Genomic DNA, 27,862 nt, shown 5'->3' on the forward strand with positions numbered 1-27,862 from the left:
ACCTCGGCCCTCTAGCGCCGTGTAAAACTTTAGTGCCTGCAAACACGAAACCTATAACACAGGGGGTCGACGACCCTGCCTACAAAGAAAAGCATACTGACCACGTAATATATTCATACTTTATATTCAGATAATTAAATTCTGATTGCAGATTTCTTTATAGTTCAGAACTTTCAAGTTGCGTCCATACTTGGTTCAATAGTTACACTAACATACTCTTGATACAGCGTCGTTAAATAACCAACTGAAAAAAAAACTTTTTGTTCTCAGCGAAAACGTACGCAATTTGCAGCGCAATTTCTTATGGAAAATTAGTAGCGACTTAATTTGCACTTCATTAAACCAAGAATTTCGTTAAATCGATCATCGGCGACTTTCCATGCCTAAGACCAACTGCTTCAAACGACAATGACAACGGTACTGATGATTATGTACCAATAAAGGCGATGACGATGACGACGGTACCGATAACGGCAGGGACGATGACGACGGTACCGATAACGGCAAGGACGATGACAACGGTACTGGTACTAGCGATAACGGCAGGAATGATGACGGTACTGATAACGGCAGCGACGATGACGACGGTACCGATAACGGCTAGGACTATGACAACGGTACCGATACTACCGATAACGGCGGGAACGATGACGACGGTACTGATAACAGCGGAACGATGACGATGGTGTCGATAAGAATGAAGACGATGACGACAGTACCGATAACAGCGACGAGATGACATTAGTATCGATTAGGATGAGAAAGATGACGACGGTACCGACAACGGCGAGGACGATGATAACGGTACCAATACTAGCGATAACGGCGGGATCGATAACAGCGGAGACGATGACAACAGTACCGATACTATCGATAACGTTGGGAACGATGACGGTACTGATAACGGCGGCGACGATGACGACGGTACCGATAACGGCGAAGACTATGACAACGGTAGTCTACCGATACTACCGATAACGGCGGGAACGATGACGACGGTACTGATAACGACGAGGGCGATAACGATGGTACTGATAACAGCAAGAACGATGACGATGGTATCGATAAGAATGAAGACGATGACGACAGTACCGATAACGGTGACGAGATGACATTGGTATCGATTAGGATGAGAACGATGACGACGGTACCGATAACGGCGAGGACGATGACGACGGTACTGATAACGACGAGGGCGATAACGATGGTACTGATAACAGCGAGAACGATGACGATGGTATCGATAAGAATGAAGACGATGACGACAGTACCGATAACGGTGACGAGATGACATTGGTATCGATTAGGATGAGGACGGTGACGACGGTATAACGACGAGGAGGATGACGACGGTACCGATAACGACGAGGACGATGACGACGGTACCGATAACGACGAGGACGATGACAAAGGTACCGATAACGACGAGGACGATGACAAAGGTACCGATAACGACGAGGACGATGACGGTACCGATAACGACGAGGACGATGACGGTACCGATAACGACGAGGACGATGACGGTACCGATAACGACGAGGACGATGACGGTACCGATAAGGACGAGGACGATGACGACGGTACCGATAAGGACGAGGATGACTACGTACCGATAACGGGAGGACGTGTTAACGTACCGGTAACTTCGGCGACGATGATTATGTACAGCGACCATGATGGCAGCGGCACCGATAACGACGACGATGATGACAACGAACAAAGGCGATGACGATGACAATGTATCGATAACGGCGACGTCGGTGTCGACATACCGATAACGAAGACGATGTTAATTGCACCGATAATGGGACGATGATGACGTGGTACCGAAAAGTGCAATGATATGATACGATACCCATAACGGCGACGACAGCGACGATGGTGCGTATAAGAGCGACGAAAATGACGACGATGGTGATTACAGTAATAATCAGTCAGCGGATTTTGTGTCCCGATTCCCGATAGGTGTAAGTCAGTTGCAGAGAGGTCATTGAACTCATTGCTACGCTCCCTCCTACGCCAAGGGACGTGACGTCTTGTCACTTGAAAATCCGCTGTTTAGTAATAATGATGCCCACGATAACAGCGACCGTGATTAAAACTAGAATGATAATGCCGACGGTAACGACTTCATTCATGATGACAATGGAAATATTAACCATTTCGACGGAGATAATGATGATAGTCATGAAAGGATGACTTAGTAGCAAAAACCGTCGATGTGGACGAGAGGTTGACATTAGCGGATACGGCTCCACATGCGACATGCAGTTGCGTGTTTCAAATGCGTTTCGTACTCTACAATTTTGCGTTATCGTTTGTCTGTGGTGTCGGAGAACCAAGGTCGCTGTAATGTCATGCCATGAAAACTCCACTTAGTCCCAGTGCATGAGATCACTCAGTCGAAAAGAAACTCCTGGAAGTAGGGCAAGCAGCTAATGGTTTGTTATCCAAGAGAGGCCTGCTTTCATCCTTTGTCAGATTCTGTAACGTTTTTGATAAACAAGAAGGTTAAGCAAATTTTTTAAAACAGAGTTTCAATCTTATATAGAATTTCAATTTAATTATATTTTCATTATCATAATAATCTCAGTAGTTCTGGTATTAAACACAGAGCGATTTGGAAAGAAATAGTTGAATTTTTCTGCGTAAAAGCATAAAGGAGGGTATGCTTCGAGATATTCTTTTGCAATAATCTTCGCCATAACTGAAACATAATTATCATCAGATCACTATCTAGAGTCTCGGTTTTTCTGAACCGACGCATGCGAGTTGTAATGTGTGAGGCCCGCCTCGCACAAATCCGGAGAGATAGTGAGTGGTAAGCAGACCTTGCAGTAATAGAGATCATCGGGACTTAAAAATAACTGCGAGTTCATACCGTGACTGTGTGTCGAGAATAGTAAGCCTACACTGAATTTCCACTTTGCGCCATCCACTGGCCAGTCTGCAGCCATGTGTTGCCATCTATGTAGTGGCAGACATGTTGTGCCGTGAGCTCTTGCAGAACAGTATCTATATCTCATCGGTTTACAAGCAAAAAATATTAAGGAAAAAATATTACTTCAGAGAAAAAGGCGTATATAATATGTACAGGGACATCATTTTATTTTTACTAACATTTTTAATATTAACCTGGCTATACCTTTAGAGAATCGGAAACACAGTTTGGTATGCCCTTTCCACGACTGTAGTTCGATGATACTGGCGTAAAATACAAACAAATCACTTTACTAGGTATAAGAGGGAAGAAAAGTAGTTCATCCATTTACGTAAACTAGGAAATATCGCGATTTTGAGTTCGATAATTTTCATTAGGTTTTTGTTTAATCAAAATACAGTACTGTATTAAGAATAAGTGTTTTTACTCACGAACTGAGTTATTTATGCGAACGTATTCATTATGTACTGTATATTATATTGTCTACAGCACATTAGCGTACAATATAGAGAAATAAGTTAAATTGAAAAAAAATCATAATATGAATATTTAAACACATTTTTTAAAAATGGTGGCTGTTCATTTCGATACAGACTTTAGTTCTTTTGTGCATATTATCCCACTATAGACTATTGCATCTAATTCCAATTGCCAGTTTCGTCCTTCGTACTAGTAACTCATGTTGAAATAATTCTGTACCTACTCTATAAAAGAGTACCTTACGTACTGTAAATTCAATTTTCACATCTGCCCGACCTGCACAGATAAAATTACTCAGACATCATATCTACTGTCCGTCCAAGTGGTTATGCCGCAGGATCGTAGAAAGGGGGGAAATCACGTGACAGTTAATTACTTAACGAGGCCCTTTTATTTAAGTTATTTTAAACAGTTGTATAATATTACGTAAACGTCCAATTCCTAACAAATTAATGTTTCCAGAAAAGAGCTAAGACAGCCCAGCTTTTACAGAGGGGCAAGCAGAAGCAGGTGGGAGAAATCGGGATGCGACGTAGGCAAACGGACAGTTTCTGTGCGAAAATATGATTCAATATTGAAAGCTCTTTCGTCACTGGAAAACGCGAACATATTTCTGGAACGTACTATACTCACTAACTCAGTGCTGTTTACTGTATACGGTCTTGATTCTGTGTGGAGGACAGTTGGAACTTCATTAGTAGAAGGGGTGGGAGTGAAGTACATTCAAAAACTCAGGTACAATAAAAATTGAAGTAAAAATAAAATGATCTCCCTGTATAATGTATGCTTATAAACTTAGAATTGGAAAATCAAATACACATAAAGAGAAACAACTTAGGCCTACTAAGAATAATATTTTGAGGATTTAGTTTTGTCAAGAACTTAAAAACGCCTTATTCTTAGAAGTAATATTTTTGAATTAATGTGTTTTCCTTGTAAACCCACGATCTGTTTCTATGTAGTGGAAGTAGGAACCAATCCGGAATTTGCCGATCACAGGATTTCAGTCCGGGACTTCCCGAATGAGAGTCTTACCACTGAGCTACTTTCCTTGATTCCATAACAGTTGGGTTTTAAATGAAGAATTATTAGATTGTTTTAAAGTTACAACATATGCATATTTCATGCATATAATCTCCGCATAAATTGACTGAATATGTACAAAATTTAAATCTGATAGATTTTTATCTCAGGGGACATGAAGTCCATAGTTTATGCAACTCCTGTCGGGCAGACCATTCAGCGGATCCCTTTCGACCAATCCATCTTTGAGGAAAACGGCGATTCAAATGACGGCGAAATTTTAGGCTAAAGTGAGCTGGAACGCCACTATACAGGTACCACATTCGACAGATAATATTAAATGGAGCCTTCCAGGGGCGATTTCTCAGGGCGTGCTATGCTTGCTGCGCAAGCCCAATATTTTCGTAGAATGTGTATTTCTCAAAATGGTGTTACGTACATCAAAATTCATTTTGATTTTTGGAATACTGTATAGGCGTAATACCATCCGCAGGTTGCACACCGCAAGTATCGCAACGCTTGCTCGTTTCTCGGAGCTACAGGAAAGACGTAGAAAGAGCGAGAATATGATGCGCGCGCAAGTGCCTTCCACCTTCGTCCGTCCTAGGCGCACAAGCTTCTGTTATGTGTTGTTTGAAGCTCTGGTCCTAGAGCTACACCAACGACTATTTAACGTTACACAGAGCAGTATTGACAGCGGGAATGTGCTATGATTTGCGAGTGCAATGTAATTGTATGAGCGGAATGCATGTGTTAGCTCCTGCATGTATTATTAATTCTTAAACATTAATTTGAAGTATTGCTATGAGTTCGGAATTGTGTGTCATTGCAACCTTATTATTAAATCCATTTTCCCGAAGGACTATTCAAGAGAAGACAGACATTATAGAGAATATGTGCGCTCGTTCAGTGCAGCTCAATACAACAATGTGCATTGGTTGGCAGGGTCGAAAAAACTAAATAAACTATTTTGTTGGCCATGTTTATTATATTATATCGAACGTCTACATCTCATAAGCGAATATGATCCATGACTCATAATCAAAGCTCGGAACTTGGGACTTGTGTGTCGTGCGCTTGAGTAAGGTTACAGGTACAGCGTACACAAATCTCACGCTGCAAGTGCTCAGGGACAGTCGTGTGTACTAAGAAAGTGGTCACATCGAATCGCAAGAGGACGAACGAAGAAACTGTGTCATGTCGAAGCCAATGACATTAAGAGAATTACAGGTAAATGGTCTGTCTGAGGAATGAGAAAATACGTGTTATTCGAATGGGTGTTATGGAAGTTTGAAAATACATTTCTTAAATTTTAGGTACAGAATTTCGTGGAGGAATTCTGAGGAGATACATTATTTTCTTCTAATGCAGAGTTTATTTTTTGTACGTGCCACACATAAACTAGAGCTGGAAACGGGCATTCATTGAAAGCACATTGCAGTCCTTTAAATTGATGGAAAATTTGTCCATAGCCATGGATCAAGTCGTAGAGGGACCTTCCCTAGTAGTGATACACTAATTGAAAACTATTTGCGAGAAAAATTAAGGATACACTTCTCTTTCTCAGATACGAGATCTGCTGAAAATCGAACTGGAAACAGTGACAGTGAAAATATTCAGTATTTTATTTAGGCCCAAGACTTTATAATAAAATTTCAAACCATTTTCCAAATTTGAAATTTTTTTAAATTGAAACTTTTAAAAAAGAAATTTGTAAAATTATCCATGATATATAATAGTAACAAATGCACTTTTTTTACCTTTTATTTCTATCGACTTCCTTGTGTTGTATTTATTGGTTTAAATTAAGTTACGTACTGTATTTAGTAAACTGTCCTTGTAAATTTTATGTTATATTATTCACTAAGACAACACCGTACACGAGCCTGGCTCTTACGGTAGTGGCTAGAAACATTTTTATTTTATAAGTGCAATTTGTACTCACTAGGTAGCTAGTTAAAATAAATAAAATAAAAAAAATTAAGTTTGCTCCCGTCACTTCATGTGACGTGGAAATAAGTTTCCTTCGTTTCAAATCATGTTTAACTAACAGACGAAGAATTTATGGGTTCGAAAAACTTCGAATGCATGTAGTCATACACTGTAATGAAATGTACAGAGCAGAACTGTAAATTTGATGTATTTTGCATGTTTATTTATATATATGCTATAAAATTAGGTGTTTCAACCTATCATAATATTATCATTATGTTGTTCCAGCCAGGAACCACTTTTATAACAGACCTGACAGTACCTCTGTGCTGGAAGAGGGAGTTTGTTGACATTGAAGTCCTGTCGCTTAGCCACGTTCAAAGACACAAGTCCCCAAGTTCCGAGCTTTGCTCATAATGATTTCATAATTATAAAATAAACTATTTATGTGAGTCTGATTATTTTTATTAATTATGAATTATTATATCCTCCCATCTTCCTCTATGAATAAAAGAGCAAGCCTAACTTTCGGGACTAGCATTCGTCCCTGGAGCCTTCGATATATGGTTCTTGTCATATGTAAGAAAACTGGAAAGGAAAAAAAAAACACATCTCATTGTCTGTTCTAACGAAGAAGTTGCAACATGAAAGCAATTAGAGTTAACTATATAAGTTGAGTGAATATAAGGACAATCTCCTTACCAACTCTGAAATTAAGCAGTTTCAGTACGATGTTCGAATGAAAGTTTTTCAATGTTTTGTTAAGGAATATATCTCCAAAATATGTTGACACAAATGTTCTTACACCCGGTATAAATAAGTATACATGTCCATTATCTTTGTAAGAGGAGCCAGACCTGCAGTCACGAGTTTTAGTATCATGTTCGAACGAAAGTTTTTCAATGTTTTGTTAAGGAATATGTCTCCAAAATATGTTGACACAAATGTTCTTACACCCGGTATAAATAACTATACCTGTCCATTATCTTTGTAAGAGGAGCCAGACCTGCAGTCACGAGTTTTAGTATCATGTTCGAACGAAAGTTTTTCAATGTTTTGTTAAGGAATATGTCTCCAAAATATGTTGACACAAATGTTCTTACACCCGGTATAAATAAGTATACCTGTCCATTATCTTTGTAAGAGGAGCCAGACCTGCAGTCACGAGTTTTAGTATCATGTTCGAACGAAAGTTTTTCAATGTTTTGTTAAGGAAAATGTCTCCAAAATATGTTGACACAAATGTTCTTACACCCGGTATAAATAAGTGTACCTGTCCATTATCTTTGTAAGAGGAGCCAGACCTGCAGTCACGAGTTTTAGTATCATGTTCGAACGAAAGTTTTTCAATGTTTTGTTAAGGAATATGTCTCCAAAATATGTTGACACAAATGTTCTTACACCCGGTATAAATAAGTATACCTGTCCATTATCTTTGTAAGAGGAGCCAGACCTGCAGTCACGAGTTTTAGTATCATGTTCGAACGAAAGTTTTTCAATGTTTTGTTAAGGAATATGTCTCCAAAATATGTTGACACAAATTTTCTTACACCCGGTATAAATAAGTATACCTGTCCATTATCTTTGTAAGAGGAGCCAGGCCTGCAGTCACGAGTTTTAGTATCATGTTCGAACGAAAGTTTTTCAATGTTTTGTTAAGGAATATGTCTCCAAAATATGTTGACACAAATGTTCTTACACCCTGTATAAATAAGTATACCTGTCCATTATCTTTGTAAGAGGAGCCAGACTTGCGGTCATGAGTCGAAGGTGAAAGGTCACTATCGGATGTGGACAAAGGGGCGAATGGGGCTCATATTAAACAAATTCTGAATTGTTTGGTGCTATTGGCTTTTTCTTATAACTTTGACCTCGTTGGCAGGTAATAACACACAGGTAGAAGATCCTAGGTTCTATATACAGAGCAAATTTAATATCACGGCAGTGTCATTGAGCGAAACGCCTCGGAGGCTCGCGTGACGCCGCCCACTACAAGCCGAGGGGCTCTTCCCCGCATGCAACTCGGTTTTATCCCGTGACTATTATATATGGTGTGTAAGAAGCCTCACTTATCGCCGAGAAGAAAATGGGTCACATGAAAGTATGAGTTGTCCAACTCTGGACTCGAGAGTTTCTTTTTCTCCTCCTTTCGTTCTGGAAGTCATCTTTTTTTTTTAATACTTTTCCTCGTCTCCTTCCTGCATTCTTGTCATTTAATTCTCTTTATTCTCATACTTTATTCCACCCACTTTTTATTCTATTTCCTTCCCATTCTCCTCTTATTTTTCACTTCCTTCTCGTTTTCATTGTTTTCTTTTCTTTTCGTTCTTATTCTCTTTCTATCTCCCTTTTCTTCCCATTTATGATTTTCTTTTCATTATTTTCTCATTCATTTTCCTCCTTTTTGTTGCTTTTATTCTTTCATACTTGTTCTCTTTGCTTTTCTTTCTTTGTCCTTTCATTATTTTTTCCTTTCTTTTCACTCTTGCTCTCTTCTTTATCCATTTTTCTCTTTTCTTTTCACTCATGGTCTCTTTTAATTCGTTTCACTCAAGCTCTTTTTTTTTCATTTTTTTTCACTCTTGGTCCCTTTTTATTCTCTTTCTCTTTTCTTTTCACTCTTGCTCTCTTTTTCATTCTTTTTCTTTTTTCCACTCTTGCTCTCTTTTTATTCTCTTTGTCTTTTCTTTTCACTCTTGCTCTCCTTATAATTCTTTCTCTTTTCTTTTTACTCTTGGTCTCTTTTTTATTCTTTTTCTTTTTTCACTCTTGCTCTCTTTATCATTATTTTTCTTTTTTCACTCTTGCGCTCTTTTTATTTTCTTTCTCTTTTCTTTTCACTCTCGCTCTCTTTATAATTCTTTCTCTTTTCTTTTTACTCTTGGTCTCTATTTCATTCTTTTTCTTTTTTCACTCTTGCTCTCTTTTTATTCTTTTTCTCTTTTCTTTCCACTCTTGCTCTCTTTATAATTATTTTTTTTCACTCTTGCTCTCTTTTTCATTCTTTTTCTTTTTTCACTCTTGCTCTCTTTTTATTCTCTTTCTTTTTTCTTTTCACTCTTGCTCTCTTTTTCATTCTTTTTCTTTTTTCACTCTTGCTCTTTTTTTTCTTTCTCTTTTCTTTTCACTCTCGCTCTCTCTTTCATTCTTTTTCCTTTTTCACTCTTGCACTCTTTTTATTCTTTTTCTCTTTTCTTTCCACTCTTGTTCTCTTTATAAGTCTTTTTCTTTTTTCACTCTTGCTCTCTTTTTCATTCTTTTTTTCTCTTTCAGTTTTGCCTTCTTATTTATTCTTTTTCTCTTTTCTCGTCACTCCTGCGCTTTTTCATTCTTTTTCTCTTTTTTCGCTCTTGCTCACTTTTTCATTCCTTTTCTCTTTTTTTCAGTCTCGCCCTCTTTTTCAATCTTTTCCTTTTTCAATCTTGAGCTTTTTTATTCTCTTTCTCTTTTTTTCACTCTTGATCTCTTTTTTTTATTTTTCTCTTTTTTCACTCTTTCTTTTTCATTCTTTCTCTCTTTTTCAGTCTTGCCATCTCATTCTTTTTCTCTTTTCGTTTCACTATCAATATTTTTTAATTCTTTTTCTCTTTTATTTTCACTCTTGATCTCTTTTTTTCAATCTTCTTCATTATTGCTCTCGTTTTCCATTCTTTTTCTTTCACTCTTGTTTTCTTATATCATTCTTCTTTACTCTTGCTGTCTTTTTCATTCATTTTCTCTATTTTTATTACTCTTGATCTTTCTCTTCTCTCTCTTGCTCGCTTTTTTTTCCTTTTTCTCTTTTCATTATTGTTCTCTTTTCTTTTAATTGTTTTTGTCATTTCCTTTCATCCCCATCCCTCTTGTACTATTCATTTCTTTTCTTTTTATCTTTCTGGTCCCGTGTTTTTCTTGTATTTCTTCTCGTACTCTGTTTTTGTGTTCTATTCCCGCTTGGGCTGAAACCTAGTTGGGTTTTACGGAGGATTTCCTAACCTGTAAGGCCAATGTCAGGTAATTACGTGGCGAATTATCGGCCTCATCTCGCTATCACTAATTTCATCATTCTAAATTATCTAGTAGTCGATACAGCGTCGTTAAATAACCGATTAAAAATTCTCCACTAGCATAGATCGTTCTCCGAAGATCATTGGACTCATCAAAAGCCTTTATGAAGGGTATGAATACCAAGTTGTCCACGATGGGAAGCTAACTGATCCTTTGTTAAAACAGGAGGAAAACAAGGATGCATACTATTCTCATCATCTTTTTAATCACTATGGATCTGGTCATGAGAAATGCAACTTCCGGAGCAAATACTGAACTCCAGTGGAAATAATGCAGCGTCTGGAAGATCTAGACTTTGCCGACGATGTGTGCGAACTAGCACCAGAACTTTTCAGTTATAGCGAACGAACTAAATCGCTTACAAATAAAAGACCAAGGCAGAAATGAAGATCTACTGCAAGAAAATAGGATGCGAATAAACAGCACCATCCATATTAACCAGAAGTTCCAAATAAATGGAGAATATGTTGAAACAATGGCAGAGTTTCGGTATCTCGTATGTCTATAGACAGGTTTTCATTCATATCCATGATTAAACACAAGGTTAGAAGTATACACTGGTGACATGCAGGAGTTACTTGTGAATTGCTGAACAATGAAGAGTGCTACAGAATGGGAAAATATTCATCTAATTTAGGAAATAGTACATTATGCAACGAGCCTATAATGGTAGTAATTAAGACGGGAGTATGTTTGTTTCTGAAACGAGCGCAAGCGAGTTTCATAATTTTCATAGGAGTGTCATAATTACCATTATAGGCAAGTTTCATACGACTTTTTATGCTCGACCATACTTCTAACTTGAAATTATTCATAAGTATTCATGTTATGGTTATGTAAGTGAGGAGCGGAATTGACCTGAATTGTGAGATTTGCGCAGACGCGAAAGTATTGATTTTTTCCGAGGCACGAATGTCATTAACCTTGATATAATCTAGAGAATAACATGAACATTAGGCTTGATATAACCTGGAAATTGATTTAGAATTGAAGACTGAGATGACAAATTGAATTTATTTGAATATTATTTACAATTAACGCTAATTATTATAGTAACAGAACATAACCTTCTGCGACAGTATTGGATTTCCAGCCTCCGTGACGTTTCGCTAATTGTCTTTCGATTGCATATCCGTGAATAATCGATACTTGCGGTTTTATAATGGTACAATGGTGATTTCTCATTGGCTGAACAACTGAATTATAATGAATAGGTGTACTTTAATGAGGTTCATTAAAGGGCTACTACCAGGTGTATTTTATTTATTTTATTGGGTTATTTTACGACGCTGTATCAACATCGTGGTTATTTAGCGTCTGAATGAGATGAAGGTGATAATGCCGGTGAAATGAGTCCGGGGTCCAGCACCTAAAGTTACCCAGCATTTGCTCGCATTGGGTTGAGGGAAAACCCCGGAAAAACCTCAACCAGGTAACTTGCCCCGACCTGGAATCGAACCCGGACCACCTGGTTTCGCAGCCAGACGCGCTGACCGTTACTCCACAGGTGTGGACACCAGGTGTATAATTACTACATTTCGGCATGATCGAGCATAAAGAAATAAACATTTGAACCGAAAAATGGGACATGCCCCCAATGTTACCACCACATAAACAGGGCATTATCTATTAAACTGACAGAATAAAGAAAGAAAAATAACATATTAAGAAAGGGTTAATGTTTCATTCAAATAAACATATTTACGAAAATTTTAATTTTTGTCTTTTATATTCCTGGATATAATTACACCTTGAGTTATTTTTCCAATAATAGAGTAAAATCACACGAATCGATATACAATTCGAACCTAACATTAACATACATTTCTATGACAAAAGAAGCTCACATTACTGTAGCGTAATAAAGAGGCGCATTAAAATGACACTCATATAGAAGTTTATAAATAGTTTAAAAATAAATAATTAAACTCTTTAATTTTTATAAGGAAATATTTTAAGCAGTCTGGTAATAAATAAAATACATTTCAAGAAAAATTTCTCATCTGTTTTATTATTTTATAAAAAAAATAACATTTATAAATGTAAGATGAAAGGTGAACTAATGATTCAGGAAAATCGGTAGACAGTGCTGACCTCTACATGATCTTCAGAAGAGACAGAAGCAGGAAGCAGGTAATTGGGACAGCATTCCTGGATGCAGAGTCTGTAACAGATACAGGGGAAGAAAACTTCATAATTCAAACAACTAATTAAAAGACTGGGTAAAATAGATTTGATTACCGGTACATTTAGAGGTGCACTAGGTTACCCATGATAAATTTACTCCTAAGTGGTCTATTTTTCTTTCCTGCGTAACATCAGAAGTGTAAAATTAAGCAAAGAGCCCAGAATCTTTAATGGTTTCCTGAAGATTATTCACAATTAACATTGGTGATATTTTTAAACTCATTACTTTATATAGAGTGGAACAGAAATAACTCTGCAGAATTGCAGTATGTAACAAAAAAGTGTAATACCATATTGGTGGAAAGTTAATAGTTTTCTCAGAAATGTATTTTCTCCAAATGTTTAACACCTTTTATTCGGTAGCCTAACCATTGCAAGCAGGATCGTTATTTTTATGCATTCGACAGAAAATCGAATACAGAATCATGTATCCCTTTGACATATTTCCATAGCGTGGACGGTTTTCGTGTAAATTTAATTTAAAAACCACTAATTTCAAGCCACTTAACGATGCGAACAGATTGCAACGTTGTATACAGACAGGAAGGTGCAAGGTAGTGAGACAGACGTGAGTTCGTTGACCTCTTACATCTGTATTACGAGAAGAAGAAGCAGTGTGTTAGCGGCGATGTTGCCATATTGCTGAAACTTCCAACTTAATTTTCCAATTAACTCTGCATTTAATCACAAAACGTAATATAGGTCTTCTGTTCATCTATCATCACTTTCAATCTGCAAGGTTATTTCAGTTCCACCCTGTATAACACATCTGCGACCCATTAATTAGTCGAATTCATATAGACCGATTACAAGTTAGGTTGTTCCTCCTGAAGGCACGTAGCTTCAACGCAATTTTATTCTCCGGAACCAAGACCTGCTTATGGATGCTATTAGAAGCTGTTGTAGTCATCCCTCACTATGGCTAACAGACGTAGTCTCTGAGGCAGGAATTGCATTTTTACTCGTTAAAGTATTTAAAACAGCTCTTGTATCCAACTACGAAATTGTATACAGCATGTTAATTAAAAATGCAGCAATATTTTTCACTGAGAAGGGAGGGTTTTCAGTAGGGCACGATGGATTTGGCTGAAAGTGATAATGTAGACTGATTTAAGGTTCATGAACACGATGGTGAAGGTGTCTCGTTTCGGAATTACATATTTGTGAAAATACAGGAATTTTAAAAATCTGGATTGCATGTCGTTCTTGCGCGCAGCAGAGCAGAGAGCATTAGAGGCGAGGAAACTGGGTCATTTGCAAAACTTGTAAACAAATGGACGATTGAGAAAGTCAAAATTAAAGTACTATTTAGTGCATATTCTGCATGTATTATTATAGTGCAATGTCTCTGCCATAGTAATCAGCCACTGTACACTCACCTTGCTTTACAGCACTGTTTTGAATGATGTAACAGACACGACAGAGTAACAGATCTGACAGGTAACAGACTTGACAAAGCAAACAAGCATGTGCGAACCTAAAATGTTTTTGCTTAAAAATCTTCAAAATAGCAACTTAACTACTGGACACGTGTACTATTATGTACTCTTGATCTTGACTTTATACGTATGTTGTTACTTGTCGAAAACACAACACAAACAGATCTGACAGAGTAAAAATGCACGCTTGGACTAAAACACAAAGCAAGAGTTTGACACACAAACTCGCCAAATCAAAATCAGTGAACATAGCAGTACAATCAAAATGGGTCTTTGTGCATCATCTTGGCTTGTGCTGACATCTGTGGGATTTCTTTTTCAACTGTGTATCCATAGGAACAGACCTGACTGACTTACTGGACTAGAGTAATTATGTAATCATATTTAAGGAAATATAAACTCAGACATAAATGAAGAAGTTTTGATAATACCAATAATTTGATTAATTTTTTCTCAATTACATTATTAAACAAGCCTTTATCTGGATATAATCATGCTCCATTTAAAAAAAAATAACTAGTATGGACACTGCATTTTAGCTGTCAGTATGAGAATTTTATTTTATTCTCGTGAAATATTTCACATGAAGGAAATAATTCTTGTGACGTTTACTACATTAGTATTAAAACTATATAACTCTATCGTTATAAATGCAATAATAATAATAATAATAATAATAATAATAATAATAATTTATTTATTTATTTATTTAATCTGGCAGAGCTAAGGCCAGTAGGCCTTCTCTTCCGCCCAGCCAGACTCTAATTCTAATTGAATATAATTGCTTACATAATTATTACATTAATATCTAGACCATAAAACAACATGAAAGTAATGGGAAGTGTAAGAATTGATGGACATCATTTGTTATACAAATTCTGCAAATGACCCAACTACTTTCTTCCATCCCTGTTAGAAATCTAGAAGTAGAATATGTTCACATTTGCATTTAAGACGAAAATGGATAATATTTAGGGTAAACACAGTGCTATGTTCACACATGATAATGCGGGTTCACCAAGAACTGTTCAGGACACAGCATCCTACAATGGCTACTTTTTCACACTCATCGTCACAACAGACACTATTTCCCACACGCAACGGTGTTTGAAGTACAGTAGTGGCGAAAAAACCGGACCGACGGAATAATCAGTCCCCGAAATGAGCCACTGCACATTCAGAAGATAGCGAGTAATCTATTGAAATTGTTGTAGTTTCGACTGCTGACGTAGCCCATTTCGAAAGCCATTAGAAAATAAGCTGGTAAAATTCGTGTTCTGGGAATAATAAGTTAATTAAGTAGTAAAATATCGCTGCAATCGAAAAGTATTGGGCATAAATTTGAATAAGGAACAAAAAAAAGTTTTCTTCCTAGGCAGGATTCGAACCATGTAAGCCTTAGTTACCAGTCTATTGTGCTCTGGAGTGAACAAGGCTCTGAAATCAGCTACAAGGATCGGTCCGGTTTTTTTTGCCACTATAACAGAGAGGGTTTGGAATTGAACGGGTTACATCAGCTGCTTGTCTATGCGGATGACGTGAATATGTTAGGAGAAAATCCACAAACGATTAGGGAAAACACAGAAATTTTACTTGAGGCAAGTAAAGAGATAGGTTTGGAAGTAAATCCTGAAAAGACAAAGTATATGATTACGTCTCGTGACCAGAATATTGTACGAAATGGAAATATAAAAATTGGAAATTTATCTTTTGAAAAGGTGGAAAAATTCAAATACCTGGGAGCAACAATAACAAATATAAATGATACTCGGGAGGAAATTAAACACAGAATAAATATGGGAAATGCCTATTATTATTCGGTTGAGAAGCTTTTATCATCCAGTCTGCTGTCAAAAAATCTGAGAATTAGAATTTATTAAAAGTTATAAAAGTTCTTTATTGTTGTGAAACTTGGACTCTCACTTTGAGAGAGGAAAATAGGTTAAGGGTGTTTGCGAACAAGGTTCTTAGGAAAATATTTGGGGCTAAGCGGGATGAAGTTACAGGAGAATGGAGAAAGTTACACAACACAGAACTGCACACATTGTATTCTCCACTTGACATAATTAGGAACATTAAATCCAGACGTTTGAGATGGGCAGTGCATGTAGCACGTATGGGCGAATCCAGAAATGCATATAGAGTGTTAGTTGGGAGGCCGGAGGGAAAAAGACCTTTGGAGAGGCCGAGACGTAGATGGAAAGATAACATTAAAATGGATTTGACGGAGGTGGGATATGATGATAGACACTGGATTAATCTTGCTCAGGATAGGGACTAATGGCGGGCTTATGTGAGGGCGGCAATGAACCTCCGGGTTCCTTAAAAGCCAATAAGTAAGTACTGTACATTCTTGAAAGAGTTTATTTTTCGTCCTGTATTATATCCGAATTTTTGCCAAGCTTATATTAACGTGACTTGTAGAAGAGAATAGAACCGATGGTAAACAACTAAACGCAAATGTGAACATATTCCACTTCTAGATTTCTAACAGGGAAGGAAGAAAGTAATTTCCTCGTCTCTAGTGCTCCCTGCAAGTAGGTTATGAGCGAGCTGCGCGCAAGAACGACATGCAATCCAGATTATTAAAATGTCTGTATGTTCACAAATATGCAGTTCCGAAACGAGAGACCTTCACCATCGTTTTCAGGAACCTTAAATCAGTCTACATTAACACTTTCAGTCAAATCCATCGTGCCCGACTGAAAACCCTTCTTTGTGCGTATAGACAGTCATAGACAAGCAATATGAAGTAATTAGGGAATCCACGTTCACCGACGGAAAATGTCATTAAAATGATTAAAGAGTGTGATCCCAAAACTCACTCAGTTCATTTGGCCATTTTTAAGATTTATATGTATAGAGGGTGAACCGTAAGTTATGTCATTAATTTCAGTGGGCTATTCTTTGAGATATAGCATGACGAGTTACTCCCTTGGTTTGAATTGTAAATTATTTAAAAATAGCTTGTAAGAGAGTCTTAGACTAGAAATGTTTACTTTAAATGATGCATTGACATGGGAAAGGTCGTAACTGCCAAAAATTCGAATTTTTAGGTTTTTCATTGAGAAGGTAGTAAATCGCCATGCCAATGGCACAGAGAAGGTAGTATGTCCGTATGTAATGAAACGAAGTTGGAAACGTAGTCACTAGACGTTGTAAGCTGTATGTGCACAGCTGTTGGCGCGGAGAAGGTAGTAACTCCTTTTACAACATCAGAGTGTGTCTAGACAAATATGGGCTGATAACTGTGCAGGACAGAATAAGAATCGGATGATTCTAATGATCCTGATTTACATTATTGCCAAGAAACATTTTGATTCAGTGGACTTGAAATTCCTGGTTTCAGAACATTCCTACATGCCATGTGATAGGGAATTTGGCATCAGAGAGAAAAGAAAAAAAAGATGCAAGACCATGGTTCCAGAAGAGGTAAGGCCTAATGAAGGATGAGGATTTCTTCGACTTTTCTGCAGAATGTGACAAGTTTTTGAATACAACTCCTATCAAAATCAGCACCCTCAACTAGATTAGACTCTTAAGAGCTGATTTTCCCCTAATAAAAACAAGACAGTCATTTAATGACCTTGAAATGTGCACAGAGCACAGGATTTTTAAGAAAGGACAATCATTAACGTCAATCACTAACTTGCAGTGCTTGCAACACCTTGAAAGAAGACCAGTCGTCCCTGATGCCAAAAAGAGAGACTTGTTATATATGTGAGACTTCCTCGATGAAAAGTATCATGCATTTTACCGAAAAATTTGTGCATAATGTATAAATAACGTTAATTCTCAGTTTGGCTAAGGAGTGATTTCAATGTTGTATTTTCATAAAATAGGATTTCACAAATAAATCTGTCCCAGACTTTTCACATTTCATATGTAACACAAACATGAATGTATGCCTTTCATTTTAAGCAGTTTCTGTAATAATGTAAGTGAGAAAGTGTCCATAATTTTTTTTTTTTTTTGCTTCCCCTGAAAAATTTTGTTTTTGGCAGTTACTACCTTTCCCATGTCAGCGCCTCAAATGTCGTTCTGTTTATAAGTATGAATAAGTTGTACTGTCTCAACGCCAGCTCTGAAACCGCGGCAGGAATGCGGCTTGGAACCCAGTAGACTGTACTCTACTTGCTGAGTTACCTTCCCCCGCTCCCCACTTCCTCATACGTCGCGGTTTCAGAGCTTAGACTATAATTGTTTGTCTTATTTGAATTATCAGTGAAGCGTGGTGACTCATTGAAGTTATGGTTTTACAGTTTCGGTCATTGAAAATTTATAGTGTCAATGAAATGTGTTCTATAGTGTCAGTGAAATGTGTTCTAAAGTGTCAGTGAAATGTGTCACAGTGCCATTGCAGGGAGTGAGATGAGAGTAAAGTGAAAGATTATTATCCGTACCAATGTGAAACTTATGTAGGACCTATACATATGTAGGTTGTAATATAAAATTAGGGTCACTTATAATTAAGTTATTTTATGTATTATTATTAATTGTAATTATTGTGCATAATATTGTATTGTGCATTCTAATTGTATTGTGTATCTAATTGTATTGTGTATTGTAATTTTATTGTGTATTGTTTATATTGTGTGTACCACTGCCACTGGGTGCTTGGCCCACTTGCAGTGTAAATACATACCTACATACATACATACATACATACATACATACATACATACATACATACATACATATATCAAACAAGAAAGTCTTTACTTGTTTTTGCTTTGTTTTAGAGATAAAAATTATTTTATATGAAACATTTCATAGCGTGTTTTGGGAAACCCATTGATGTAATTCTCAATATCCTCGTCAATTTAAGAGAGCAGTGTATTATGATAATAAATGATTGAAAGAATTTTATTTTTGTCCTTTAAATGTGCAGAAATTTGATGCGAACAAATGTAACATTGTAAAATGTCTTTGTAGAACGAAAAGGTGACATGTACATTTTTATAAATTTTTGTCGCAGTTGGAAACTTCTATAGGCCCTATGTCACAGCATTATCTTGTGTGAGTGGATATGTTTTCTGTAAAAATAATTATTCGTATTACCCTCATACTGATTGGATTATCGTTCACCTCTGCTGAGATATGTGAACGTAAGATCAGCAGTCGGTTGGTCAGCCTTATCCCTTCATGGGCTGTCGCGTTACGGATGATAATTACATTTAGAATTCTTATTTTAATTCAGAAGTGTCCTGACATTTTTAATAACCAAATAACTCATTGTTCATAATATAACCTACTTTAAGTTGTTTTCAATTTTTTCCATTACATTTATAGTCGAGTTAACTTAATCTTGAAAACAGTCTGAACAATGTATTTGTCAACGTTTTTCATAAAATACCGCCATAAACGTATCTGAATTTGATGTAATAGTACAATATTTTTATTATCGTTATTTATACACTATCTATCAAAAAGTAATTGGGCACTGTTTCTGCCCCTTTAGAACCTCGTGGTACCACCTTTTGTTGCTATAACAGCAGCCAACCTGTCAGGCATTCTCTCCACTAGTTTGTGTAGGATATCCACTGGAATGCGTCCCCATTCCTCTTGCAACATGGCACTCAGTTGGACAAAGGAAGTTGGTCGCATCTTCCGAGACCTCAATCGCCGGTCCAATTCGTTCCAAAGGTGCTCAATGGGATTGAGATCAGGACTCTGTGCAGGCCAGTCCAACCGGTGAACATTGTCTGCATACCACTGCACTGTAGCCGCCGAAACATGGGGCCAACTTCCATTGTCCAACTGAGTGCCATGTTTCAAGAGGAATGGCTACGCATTCCAGTGCATATCCTACACAAACTAGTGGAGAGCATGCCTGACAGGATGGCTGCTGTTATAGCAACAAGAGGTGGTACCACGAAGTTCTAAAGCGGCAAAAACAGTGCCCACTTACTTTTTGGTAGGTAGTGTATTTATATGTATAAAAATATTGTACTATTACATCAAATTCAGATAAGTTTATGACGGTCTTTTATGAAAAACATTGACAAATCAATACAGCTTATATGATCCAAGATGGGTATTAAATTCTGAACAATTTAATTTTTGAGATGCCTTGACTTTTTAGTTATTGTTTAGTCAGTGGACAAGTTTATGAATCTGCAGTAGTTTTGTGGAACTTCAAAGCAATGTTTCCTTACTTTATTTGCTGGGTTTGTATCATAGTGCCAAAATATTGACAGATTACATGAAAGATTTTATCCAAAAGAAACGTTCTGAATTGTTTTAAACAGTTAAGAATTATTTTAGTTCCAAGGTGAACCTTGTATCCAAATAGTTTCACTTCATTCGTAATCTCGTCTCACTTCGTGTAAACAAGAGATAGTACTTTCAAATTTATTTGCAATAATAACCTGTGACATTTACTTGTTTTTTAAATGTTAGACATACCACCACACGGACTCGTGTCTCCTTTAAAATCGGCTGACGAGGAACAATTGCACCGATTGTTAATGCATTCAGACTTGCCTAGTACGGAAGTGCATTGGTCATCATACTCACAATCCGCACCGACTGTAATTGCAACTGGAACAAAAATTCCCAACAATTCTGAAGTATGCAAAGAAAAGTCATGTTCTTTAAATTTCGATGTGATGTAAGAAAGAGAAAAATTATTTTATGTAATACAATCATCTGTGAAAATAATAAATAATATACATGATTTTTGACTGAGAAGTAATATCTTCATATCGGCAATTTTCGTTTTAACTTTTATATTTTAATAAACCTAACATCAACATAATTATCATCGCCATTGCAATAATTTATCCATTAATCATCATCCGTATATTCTTCATCGTTAGGCTTCGTATTCCAGCTACCTAAAAACTGAAGTTAAAGACACATTGAGTATATAGTACGCCGAACACAGGTAATGCAACGGATAAGGATGTAAACAATCACGTCATCGCTGCGTGTTCGTGGAGTACAGCCAACTCTCGTCAGTCTGAAGCTACCTTATACTAGTAAGCACATGCTTGAGCCGTGATGTTCATTTTCGTCGTGATCTTTGTAGTGAAGAATAACGTGCATTCGTAAGTTATGGAACTTGAACATATGCGGATGTCACTTGAAATGATTTTATATTGCAAGAAATTCTTTCAGTAGCACATGACGTTACTGGTGCATGATGTAGTACAATATATTCCTATTGTCTGATATTTTTTCGTGTTCCATTAGGTTGTTGTATGTCGCTCATCAGTGAAAACCCATTAATTTTCTATGTACTCTTCCAGAATTATTTAATTTATTAATTGGAATGTTGGCACTGAACCATCATGATAGACTACAGAAAACCATGCTAAACGTCGAGTTAATATGTTCATAATTGTCATATTTTGATGCTACTGGTTCTTTTGGATTACTTTCAACACAATTTGTGTGCCTTTTGGTATTGCAGTGTTTTCAGTACATTGTTTTTGTCACATTTACGTTTATTTTACATAATTTATATGTCATGTTGTTGAAAATATTAGTTCAAATATCTTCAACTATGCCCTGCAATATAACACGCTTGAGCGTCTTACCTAAGGCATTTTACTTTTGCAATGAATCTTCAATCTGCCACAAAGATGTAGTTATTTTAATAATACGATTAGTAAGAGCAGTGATCAATAAGACTACTCACTATGACTGCGTCCCGCTTTTGACTTTCTAGAGCAGGGAAACAGAACTGACGAGAGAGGGGTGGAAAGCATGGGGAAAGCGTTGGTTCCCCGTCCACAGTCCACCGGCGTTGAATGACGTATCTGTGACCAGTACGCAATCACATAAGACAGATACTGAATATAAATCCCCTCCCCTACAAAGTCAATGACGCGGGAATGGAAGAAAGGGGTGAGTGACGCAACGCCACAATTGTAGCCCAGTTCTCAAAGCCTGTTCTAGATGAAGAGGGCAGAGGATGCGTAACTATTTTGTATACGAATGTACCTATGCTGTGACGTCACATATACTTCGAACCAGGCAATTTCATTCCAGTTTATAGGTAGCTGAAATACGGACCCTATTCATCATCATTATTATAAGTACTGTAATACTTTTACAGGAAGTCCAGAAAATTACTGAACATTTCGAATATGAAGTACAGAGAAATGCAAATGGAAATAAAATTAAAAGCCGCCATTTTCCAAACGTATAATCTCCAGGATCATCACATACAAATTTCGCCTATTTCTGGCTATGGAGTCATCTATAAGAAAGCTTTCTTTGTCGCTCTTCATGTTGAAGAATTGAAGCGATCGTTTACTCAAACAATTTAGCAGTTTTTCCATCAACCATCATCATTATCATATACTTATGTCATATCATATCATATCATATCACATCGTATCGTATCGTATCGTATATCATATCATATCATATATCATATCATATCATATCATATCATATCATATCATATCATATCATATCATATCATATCATATCATATCATATATCTCGTATCGCATCGTATCGTATCGTATTTTATCATATCATATATTGTCTCACTTCGTGTACACATGAGATAGTACTTTGAAATTTACTTGCAATAATAACTGTGAAGACACATTCACTTGTTTTTTTAAATATCAGACATACCACCACACGGACTCGTGTCTCCTTTAAAATCGGCTGACGAGGAACAATTGCACCGATTGTTAATGCATTCAGACTTGCCTAGTACGGAAGAGCATTCATTGGTCATCATATTCACAATCCGCACCGAGTGTATTTACAACTGGAACAAAAATTCCCAACAATTCTGAAGTATGCACAGGAAAATCATGTTCTTTAAATTTCGATGTGATATAAGAAAGACAAAAGTTATTTTATGTAATAAAATTATCCTTCAGAATAATAATATATGATTTTCTACTGAGAAATAATACCTTTATGTCGGCAATTTTCGTTTTAACTTTTATATTTTAATAATCCTAACATTAAAATTATTGTCATCATCGTTCTAATTTTTCATCCATCAATTATCATCGTTATCTTCATCATCATCATTATTATAAATACTGCAATACTTTTACAGGAAGTCCAAGAAATTGGTGAAAATTCCGAATGTGAACTGCAGAGAAATGCATATGGAAATATAATTAAAGCCGCCTTTTCCAAACGTATGATCCCCAGGATCATCAGATACAAATTTCGCCTATTTCTGACTATGGGCTCATCTATAAAAAGTTTTTTTTTATCGTCCTTGCAATATCGAGGAATTGGAGAGATCGTTTACTCAAATAATTTCGCAGCTTTTTCATCCATAATCATCATTATCATATATTTATCATTTCATATCACATATTGTCATCAGTAAATGCTGCATTGGTTTCACAAAAAATCAAAATTTGGGGTAGGTGATGGAATTACTGACAAGAAAAGCTTACCAAGTGATAATGAATTTTCACAACGATTTTCCTCCCACACGTTCCATTTGAAATAAGAAATCTCCTTATAAATTTCCTCATCCGGAGAAGGTCTGGTCTTCCAGATATGATTTTTCAAAATAATAGCCTGACACATATTTTCTGTATATATTATATTTTATGTTACAATTATTAGCAAAATACATAAATAAATAAATAAGTAAGTAAATAAGTAAATAAATAAATAAATAAATAAATATCCATTGCCATCGTGAAGGAGATAATGTTTAAGACTCCAAATGTTTATGCATTGACCTCAAAATCGCGGAAGCTTATAAAAATTATCTCCTATAGTTATTTCAAGAAGTATACTTTCCCTCTGTCTGTAATCTAGCATTATTTTGGTAGACTCGTGGATCAGTTACCGAGGTAGACAGGCTATAGAAAGAGCAACTCCAGAAGGTAAAACGGTGGAAGTGTCAACAATTCCAAAGCACACAGCTTTGTTCAACCTCTTGACGTTGTAGCTTTAGGCCTTGGAAAATTTTCATTCGGAAGTTGTCTAATAATGTTTTGTTACTCGGCACAACTATTATATTTCATCAGAGAGATAATGTGATAAAATTGCAGTCCTTAACGCATAATCAGCTTTCATCTCCTAGATATGCAAATATGTTTAAATATGGCTGGCATAAAGTCGGGTGCCTTGACAACATACCTGATAAATTCGTCACTCCTTTAGAATTTTGTTTTAACGTTGATGTACACAACTGCTCTAAAGCCGACTGTGAGAAACTTATTTTTCTGAAATGTTCGTGGTGCAAAGTTCCACTGTGTTTTAAGCAGTTTTACAACGATTTTGACTACTGTGATCAGTACGTACACAGAGTAATTTCAGGTAGGCCTAGCTTACATTTCCTTATCATTTCTTCATAGACTATTATATAGTGAATTTATAAATATTTTGTTCTGTTATGTCATTTTCATAACTTATATTATTCAAGCAGATTTTGGCAGTATGGTATGCAGCTAGATGAGATTTATTGTCTGATATGTCTAGCATACTGTATAGGACTGTTTGCATTAAATGTTATAGATCTGGATTGAAAAAAAAATCATATCTCGAAAACCAGGCTTTCTCCGGATGTAGAAATTTATAATGAAGTTTCTTATTTCAAATGGAAGGTATGGAAGAAAAATCGTTGTAAAAATCCATTATCACTTGTGAGAGTTCCTTGTGAGATGTACTGTTGGGAACCGATTAATTAATTGGTTAATTCACTCACTCACTCACTCACTCACTCACTCACTCACTCACTCAGTCACTCGTAGTTTTCTACCCAAGAACAACATCAAGCCCAGCATTTTCCAATCTTCCCTCCTTTTCGCATTCCTCTTAGAGCGTATTCCGAATCTCAGCGCTGAGCAATCCGATGGCATCACGGTGTTCCAAATTTCACCGATGGGGTCACTGATGCTCCACCGGTGTCGCACCGGTTCCATCAGCTTGCAGAAGTGGTGGCAGTCTCCATCAGCCGCCGTCAGTGAATCTGATTGGTTCTTGTATAGGGCGGGAATTAGCAGACGATCAGACGAATGACATCGTGCACTGTTGTGTCATGGCGGTGTGTTCTGCTTTAGTTCTGTTGTATTGTTTTTAATGAGCACAACGTAAAAACAATATGTCAACGGACCAGTTATTACTACCGGTTCAAGAAATAAATTGTTTATGTTTTCTTTTCTTTGAACGAGATGGCAGTACGGAAATTTCGCAAAATCTTACTAGCGTAGCACAACAACAACTTGTACAGCCGCCATGACAGCCATCGAATCTTCCAGCAGTTTTGTTCCTGTTTCGCTGCAGCGTGACGTCTTTGTTGTCCACCGGTCCGAGGCCCCGAGAGTACCGCAATGAGAGTCTCAATTTTCTTCATATCTGGCCTCAGGATCACCAGTTATTTTTTTCCGATTTATGGTTAAAAGTTCATCTAAGAGAAAGCGTTCTTAGTCGCCTTACAGTACTGAAAAATTGAAGCAATCTCTTATTCAAAAAATTTAGCTGGAGTTTCATCACATCATCATCATCATCATCATCATCATCATCCATGGTTTAGGCATAATTGTCGCCTACAGTTGTTCCCACCATCTTGAGTTAGTTCGTTCCAATGCCTTTTCCTTCCTCATAAATGAACACGAGAACTGAAATCTCATAGTCTATTTTTTTTCGAAATGAGATTACAACAGGTTTTAAGTGTTCTTAATGCAATGCACGAGATTCACAATCCAGAATCTCCAAAATAGTCGTTTATTTTAAAATAAACAGATCTGTAATGATGCAAGATCGGCTCACTTTCAAACTGTATTACAAAGCAAGTTCACTTACTGTTATTTATTTGGCTCTAATAATATTTTAAAGGCAGAACATGAAAATCCAATTACGCTGTTTTCCCTCTTGGTTCTTCTCATTGATTGGTTGAAGCACAACGATGAACCAAACAAAAATAAGAGCAAACTCTTGCATTGATATGGTGTTTGCTAGAGAGATGGTCTTACTTCATTGCATGACTTGTATTTATTTCTCCTATCTTAGACCCGGCTCTCCAACAAATCAGTTCAGATGAATCACAGTAATTTTATTGTAAATACTGGTGCAGATAGTCATGTCGAGGATAACTGCCCCCAAAAAACCAATTAAATTAAAATAAAATAAAAATAAAATTTAAATTTAAAATAGAATATTGTTGATCTACAATTAATTTAGGTGCTGTTATCGCTCGGTACCCCTTTTTCAAGGGCAGCTATCCTTTTTGGATTCTTCTCTCTTCAATAAACATATAAAGGAAAAATAAACATTAATAATAAAACTACAAATTGCATTAAACTTATTTCACTCTCAGTCATATTCGAAATCCTTGTAATAAATAAGAAACAATTCCTTACAAATATAAATTTCTCAATAACAGACAACGGAGAACATAAAGGTTTCACGCAATTACAGGGATCCTATAAATCTTCTATCACTTTTTATTTGCATGCATGTGAGATTATTTCATGTAGGTGTGTCCTTAGAGCAATATATCTAAAGCAATATCTAATATTATACTCAACACGATAAAGGAACTGAATTATGGGTTATAATGTATAGTGAAAAAGTATGTGTTATCTTTGTGACATTCGTCTTCTCTTGAGATGTCTCTGTGACACGAATGAAGAAGTGGAAAACCAGTACAATTCAGGCTTCGAACCTTGCGACTTCAACTCTATAATAATTTTTTTGTGAAGCGAAACCTACATAGACAGTTTTACGGCTGAAATTAAGAGTTTAAAATGACAAAAGTGCGTGGACATTGATAGAGATAACATGAGAAATGAGTATGTTTATAAAAGAGCAAATTTCACTCATTCCTGAACGTTTTCTATAATGCATTTTTCCTGAAATATTTTCCTAATCTTTAAAATTTCTAAAATGCTAATTTTCTAAAATATTTTTCTTAATAAATTATTTTTCTAAATACTAAGTTACTGAATTCGAAGTTCCTAAACCAATTTCCCTAATGCATTTTTCCTAAATCTATTACTTCCTAATACTAACGCTAATTTGTTTAATTATTTTTTTGTTAAATTTGATTACCACAATCGTAAAGTTACATGCTAATGTTATGACCTAAAGTTTGTTTTCAGTTTTATACTCTTCTTCCTGTAGTGTTATTAATCTCAATCTCGTGTGTATACTCAAGGCATTGCTTTCTAAGTCTTAATCTTACAGGTTTACCTAACGGAAAATAATCAGCAAGCATGCTTTCGATATCGCCTTGTTGCTCGTATTGGGTTAAGGGAAAACCCCGGAAAAAACCTCAATCCTTTTTGAAGTTTGTGTAGTGCAGTATATATGTTGGGGTGATGTTTTCCCACGACTATCAAGTAATAACTTCCCACTTTCTCTACTGGAGAGAATTATTTCTGGTTCTGACTACAGCGCTAAAAACTTTGAGAACACATTAAAAATGGTGTAGTTGCAAATGTAAATCAAGTAAGATTATTTTCCTAGCAACGTTGAATACATTATTAGTAGCACTAGGAAGCTAAAAGTACAATATGTGTAAGAGCTTTCGTAGGAAATATTCGACACTAGAAATAGTCCAATAGGAAAATTGAATTAAAAATAATGCCGTAGAAATTTAAGCCAACAGCAAGAATCACTGTTAGTAACAGAGATGATGTAGGAAATTATGCTTTAGGAAATTTTATTCTAGAAAAAACGCCAATTAGAAAAAAAAGTTAGGGAATCCATTTTATAAATTATTTTCGTTTCAAACTTCCAGACTCTTACAGTGATTATGTTCTGAAACGTCGGATATATTCTCAACACATCGTTGGACATGTCAAGTTTCTCATCAAAATTACTATCGTCCTCCGTTTATTAAAGTAGGCCTACTATAGTTTCA

The 27,862-nt window shown here is 36.3% G+C and overlaps 1 protein-coding gene across 1 annotated transcript in view; it reads right to left on the minus strand.

Moving 5' to 3' along the window:
* Positions 1 to 12,406: 12,406 nt before the first annotated feature.
* Positions 12,407 to 27,862, minus strand: part of LOC138702661 (prion-like-(Q/N-rich) domain-bearing protein 25) — a 69,606-nt gene continuing 54,150 nt past the window's right edge. Inside the window, exons 8-9 of the mRNA XM_069829988.1 lie at positions 20,458 to 20,592; positions 12,407 to 12,587 (exon numbers count right to left, since the gene is read on the minus strand). Of these exons, the coding sequence (XP_069686089.1) occupies positions 12,520 to 12,587; positions 20,458 to 20,592 (203 nt within the window). The 3' untranslated portion in view covers positions 12,407 to 12,519. The remainder of the gene's footprint in view (positions 12,588 to 20,457; positions 20,593 to 27,862) is intronic.

Source organism: Periplaneta americana, chromosome 7 (assembly GCF_040183065.1).
Source record: "Periplaneta americana isolate PAMFEO1 chromosome 7, P.americana_PAMFEO1_priV1, whole genome shotgun sequence".
Lineage (NCBI taxonomy): Eukaryota > Metazoa > Arthropoda > Insecta > Blattodea > Blattidae > Periplaneta > Periplaneta americana.